The sequence below is a fragment of the Chiloscyllium plagiosum genome, chromosome 16 (genome assembly GCF_004010195.1).
Source record: "Chiloscyllium plagiosum isolate BGI_BamShark_2017 chromosome 16, ASM401019v2, whole genome shotgun sequence".
Lineage (NCBI taxonomy): Eukaryota > Metazoa > Chordata > Chondrichthyes > Orectolobiformes > Hemiscylliidae > Chiloscyllium > Chiloscyllium plagiosum.
The window spans coordinates 1,974,771-1,981,042 of NC_057725.1; the positions used below are offsets into that span (position 1 = coordinate 1,974,771).

General features: G+C 47.3%; 1 protein-coding gene across 1 annotated transcript in view; it reads left to right on the forward strand.

Annotated features, from left to right (window-relative positions):
• The first annotated feature begins 4,628 nt into the window (after positions 1-4,628).
• zgc:153993 (uncharacterized protein LOC767645 homolog) overlaps positions 4,629-6,272 on the forward strand; it is a 22,602-nt gene continuing 20,958 nt past the window's right edge. Inside the window, exon 1 of the mRNA XM_043705349.1 lies at positions 4,629-4,859. Within this exon, the coding sequence (XP_043561284.1) occupies positions 4,808-4,859 (52 nt within the window). The 5' untranslated portion in view covers positions 4,629-4,807. The remainder of the gene's footprint in view (positions 4,860-6,272) is intronic.

A 6,272-nucleotide genomic window follows, 5' to 3' on the forward strand; every position in this document is an offset into this window, starting at 1 on the left:
AGTCCTTAGATTTAGGCAGGTCTAGAACAAGATTTACATTAAGAGTGGAATTATTATTCTCCATGTTGAGTTTATGTAAATTTGAGGGTCAGACGCAGATTTAGTAAAATGAAGCAACAGTGACATCCAGTGGTGATAGCGAGTAATTCACAATCAATTAATTGAACAATGATTTAACACAATTAAATCACAATGATTTAATTGAACAAGTAGGAATACTCACTGAGCATAGTATGATTTAATCCTTTCAACCATTATTAAACTGAGCACACAAAAGAGTTACTGATGTATCAGAAAAAGAGAGGTACACATTTATATAGTGCTTCTCACAACCTTGAGATATTCCAAAGTGCCTGATGGTGAATAGGTTTTTCTGGTAATATTGATGTGAATGCCAGAGGCATAAGGAGTCAGGGTGGGCACATTCCAACAAACACTGACCAGTGGAGTTGAGGGAATGATGAATCTCACTCGTTGTTCCCTGGGGGGGGCTTGAGGTGAGACTGGGGTACTCCTTTGATGGCAGTAAACCCTAATGCCCTCTGTCCTTCCAGGGCATGTCTGTTCTCAAACATGTACTTGGTCCAACTCTGGAAAACAGGGCATCAGCGGTCTGATAGATTCAATGGTCTGTTAGATTCACTGGTCTGAGAGATTCAGTGGTGTGCAGTCATTTGCAAAATGCACTAAGTTCCAAAGCTGATCTTTTGGAAGTTGTCTGAACTGAATACTTTCCAAGATACAGTGACTGTGGTGAAGACAGGTTGGGCTTGGCAATCGGTGTTATAAGGTGCAAGGTTTTTGCTGATGAGAACGCAGGTGTCTGTGACCATCTATCAGGAGAAACGTAGTCACTGGCAGCACTGGGGTCTCTGCCATCTCCAGATAACTTCGATTCCATCAATACATCCTGTAGAAATAGAAGTAGGCCATTCAGTCAGCTCCACCATCCTTATGCCTGGAGGAAGAATGCCTCAACTTACACCTCAGGACCCTTCAACCCCAGGGCATCAATGTGGACTTCACTAGTTTCCTCATTTCCCCTCCCTCCCACCTTACCCCAGTTTCAACCTTTCAGCTCAGCACCACCCTCATGACCTGTCCCACCTGTCAATCTTCCTTCCCACCAATCTGCTCCACCCTCCCCTCTGACCTATCACCATCACCACCCCACCTGCACGGATGCTGCCTGACCGGCTGTGCTTTTCCAGCACCACGCTAATCCAGACTCTAATCTCCAGTCCTCACTTTTGTCCATCATTCAGTAGTTGATCTAATATTTATCAACTTAACTCTCCTGCTTTTACTCCATAACCCTCGATTCCCTTACTGATTAAAAATCTTGCTATCTCAGACCTGAATACAATTAATGACCCAGCCTCAATAGCTCATGCAGTAAAGAATTCCATAGAATCCTACTCTCTGAGAGAAGAGATTTCCCCTCATCTCCGTCTTAAATGTTTAATCCCTTATTCTGAGATGATGCCCTCTGATTCTAGACTCTCACAGAAGGGGAACCTACCTCTCTACATCTACCTGCGTATCTCATATTTCAGTAAGGTCACCTTTCATTCTTCTAAATTGTGTACAGGCCCAACCGCCTCAACTTCTCCTGGTAAGACAGTCCCTCCATATCAGCTATCAACCCAGTGTATCTTCTCTGGACTGCCTCCAATATCAGTCTATTTTTGCTTAGATAAAGAGCCCAAACTGCTCACAATGTTCTCGCTGTGGTTTGCCTAGTGTCTTGTATAATTTTAATGATTTGGGGATGCCGGTGTTGGACTGGGTGAACAAAGTTAAAAATCACACAACACCAGGTTATAATCCAACAGGTTTAATTGGAAGCATTACAACCACCTGCTAGTGCTTCCAATTAAACCTGTTGGACTATAACCTGATGTGGTGTGATTTTTAACTTTGTATAATTTTAGTAAGACCTCCCTAACTTATACTCCATTCCCTTTGAAACAAAGGCCAATATTCCATTTGCCTTCCTGATTACCTGCTGAACTTGGATGCTAGTTTTTTGACATTCATGGCTAAACACTCCCAAATCTCTTTGCTCTATATTTCCCACTCTTCTTGAGGAAAGCTCATGACATTCTGGCCTTCATAGCAACAGGATTTGAGCATTGGAGTAAGGATGTCTTGCTGCAGTTATACAGGGCTGAAAATGTGTTGCTGGAAAAGCGCAGCAGGTCAGGCAGCATCCAGGGAACAGGAGAATCGACGTTTTGGGCATAAGCCCTTCTTCAGGCTTATGCCCGAAACGTCGATTCTCCTGTTCCCTGGATGCTGCCTGACCTGCTGCACTTTTCCAGCAACACATTTTCAGCTCTGATCTCCAGCATCTGCAGTCCTCACTTTCTCCTGCAGTTATACAGGGCCTTGATGAGGCCACACCTTAAATCTTGTGTGCAGTTTTGGTCTCCGAGTCTGAGGAAGGAGATGCTTGTTATTGAGGGAATTCACCAGACTCATTCCCGGGACGGCAGGACTGACATATGAGGTAAGGCTGGATCGACTAGGCTTGTACTTGCTGGAATTTAGAAGAATAAGGGGGAATTTCATAGAAAAATATAAAATCCTGATGGGACTGGACAGGCTCGATGTGGGAAGAATGTTCCTGACGTTGCGGAAGTCCCGAACTAGGGGTCACAGTGTAAGAATAGGGGTAAGCCATTCGGGACTGAGATGTGGAGGAATGTCTTCACTCAGAGAGCTGTGAACCTGTGGAATTCTCTCCCACAGATAGCAGTTAGGGCTAATTTGTTAGATATATTCAAGAGGGAGCTGCATGTGGCCCTGCAGATAAAGGGATCAAGGAGGATGGGAGAGAGTGGGAGTGGGATACTGAGATTGCATGATCAAGCATGATCATATTGAATGGTGGGGCAGGCTTGAAGGGCTGAATGGCCTACTCCTGCACCTATTTTCTATATTGCTGTTTCTTCCTCTCCCTAGGCCCCCTGCTGCTCGGGGTCTACCCTTTCTATAGGGAATTGTGCCTCATTACCCAGTCCACTCTTCCCCTTGACAAAATTTTTAACTAATTCAGGAGACCTGGGGAATAATGTCCAAATCACATGCCAATTGGCTTAGAGTTTTTGACTCCATTCCTGGCTTTGGGGGTAGGATCCAGAAAATGTCTCCCTATCTCTACTGCTGCCTCACAGCGCCAGGGTCCTGGGTTCAATTCCAGCCTTGGGTGTCTGTGTGGGTTTCCTCCGGGTGCTCTGGTTTCCTCCCACAATCCAAAGATGAAAAATGTGTTGCTGAAAAAGCGCAGCAGGTCAGGCAGCATCCAAGGAGCAGGGGAATCGAGGTTTCGGGCATAAGCCCTTCTTCAGGAATGGCTGAATGGCTTATGCCCGAAACGTCGATTCTCCTGCTCCTTGGATGCTGCCTGACCTGCTGCGCTTTTCCAGCAACACATTTTTCAGCTCTGATCCCCAGCATCTGCAGTCCTCACTTTCTCCTCACAGTCCAAAGATGTGCAGGTGAATTGGCCATGCTAAATTGCCCATAGTGTTAGGTGTATTAGTCAGGAGTAAATATAGGGTAGGGGAATGGGTCTGGGTGGGTTACTCTTCGGAGGGGCGGCGTGGACCTGTTGGGCCGAAGGGCCTGTTTCTATACTGTAGAGAATCTAATCTAATCACTCACGCCCTGCAATTGCACAGAGGAGTTCTTTCCCTGTTATAACTGTCTTACCCAGGGGAGTGGAAAATGAGAATGTTTAGATTTGAAACATCGCCACCCTTTTCACTTCCTCGTTCTATGTTATTCCAATTTTGACCTTTGTATGTGACTCCCTCCCTCTTCTCCACCTTCCGTTGTGCGCAGGGAATCTCGGCTGGAGACAGGGGAATCTCTCAGCTTTGCGCCTCTAACTTTCCGGCAATGTGCCACACCTTAAAACCGATCCCTTAAATTATTTCCAAGTGCCTCCTTCCTTGGCGCGGTGCCAATATTTTCCGGGTGGTTGCGTGGTCGGAAAACAGTTTGGGGCAAGTTTCCTCTTTCAATCCAAGTCTCACTATTGTCTTGGGCAGTAACAGAATACCCAGTGCATTGGAAGCTTCCTAGTTACAAAAACTTGGTGAATGAAATCAACTCATTGTGAAGCTGTGATTCGGAGGTGCTGGTCTGGGGTGGACAAAGTTAAAAATCACACAACACCAGGTTATAGTCCAACAGGTTTAATTGGAAGCACACTAGCTTGTGATTTTTAACATTGTGAAGCAGGTGATGTTTAAAACACCCGTCCAGTTCCAGCTGTCTTACCCAGGTACATGGAAAACGAAAATGTTTGGACCTGAAAAGATCTCCACCCTCTTTCACTTCCTCATCAGACGTCATTGCCTGATCCTGACCTCTCCCTGTGCACATTCCTTTGTCTCAGTAACGTGTTACTGGATCCCTCTCGTGTGTGTACAGACAGAGGATGAGACATAGGAAATCCCCTAAAGTCGACACTCAAACCTCGCATTCCCCCCCCCCCATCCAAACCTGTTCCCTCTCCCAACACCCCCCCACCCCCAACAATGAATGCCTTATGATTGACATTCCCCTTAACCAATGGGAAAGGCTGAGATCTCGTTAGCCTCGACCTCCCTGGGGCTAGGAGCCAATGGGGAGCAGAGTGGAGGAAAACTTCTCGAGAGAGAAAGAAAGTTGGAGTGAAGTTTGGACTTGAGAGAGAGAGAGCCCGGAGCAAGGCTGTGTACCAGCACTCGCCTCTCGGTGCCTGTGGGTGGGGGTATCTGTCTCTGTCTCTGGGGTGAGGTGTACGCTCTGACACATGGCGAGCTCCAGGCGCAGGGAGGAATCTGATAACGGAGCCGCTGCTTCTGGTAAGTGCCTTTCACACTCCCCGAGACCTCCCCTTCCTCCTCTGCTCTTAGCTGTCCCCTTTAACCGGCTCTCATACAAACACGTCCTGTTTTATCCCACCCCGCAGTAGGGAAGGAGACCATTCGCCCTCCCCAAAGTCTCTCTGCTAGCTCCCCCCACAATGTTCTCCCCATCCATGACCCCTTTGTTTTTCTAAAGTGACTGTTTCCACCAACCTCCCATCCTTTCTGGCAAGGCATGGCCCCTCCACACAGATGTCTCCATGAATCAGTTGGGTTCTGCCTCCGAGTGGCGAGGGTTTGCATCCAGGGGAGTACAGTACTTGTCTAAGATACCAGCTGTGTAATAGTCTATCGGAGGGATCAGGAAGCAGTGAATGGAGGCAGCCCTGCGAGAGAAGAGCAGATGGGCCAAATGGCTGCTTTTTGTACTGTAAGGTTTAAAATAGCTGTGGTGGGGCGGGATTACTGCTGGGGAGAGAGGGCCAAAGTATTTTTGGAAATGAAATTGAGTGCAATCAAGTTGTATTGAGAGAGGAACTGGGTGTCACCATCAGCAATGACTCTGCAAGTTGGGCCCAGTCAGGACTCGCTCAGATTGCTTTTTTCCTGCCCTCGGATACTTAAGTTTGGCCAACCCCTAGCCCGAGTCCCCACCCATTGTGTCTACTGCTTATGGTGACAAGCTGATGCATATAGCCCCAACGTGGACAGATTTGGAAACAGTTCTCTACCTCCTAACTCACAGCCCTGTTATGTGGAACTTGCAGACAATCAATGCAACTGCTCCGTTAGAAAGTCAGGTGCTGTACACTCTAGCTACTTCAGTGGCTTTGTGTCCCACGAACTGCCCTTTACCTGGTTCCCGTGACAACTGACGCAGTGCCTTGAGTTTTCAGTCTTGTGTTTTTGATTTGCTGGTGGGACCAACTCTATGTTGGTTGAAATCACCGTCAATATCTCAACTATTTGAGTGGGTGTGTTCTAGACCCCAGGCCCTACATAGTAGGGCCTCCTTCCCATCCTCCTCCTCTAAACTAATTTTAAAGTCCACAGGTAAGCTACTCAGTGTTCTTGTTTTCGGAGACGAAGTGTAGAGTAATGGCAGTGCAGGCAGTGGAATGTTCCTCCTGCAGGATGTTTGAGGTAGGGGTGACCACCAATACTTCTGCCGACTTCATCTGCAGGAAATACAGTCAGATCCTGCTCCTCAGAACGAGTTAGGGAACTGGAACTGGAGTTGGATGAACTGAGGATTATTTGAGAGGGTGATAGATAGAAGCTACAGGGACATAGCTACGCCAGAGAACAGAGGTAGCTGGGTAACAGTTAGCGGTGGGAAGGGGAGGAAGCAGGCAGTGCAGGGATCCCATGTGGTCGTTCCCCTAAACAATAAGTATACCGCTTTGGATA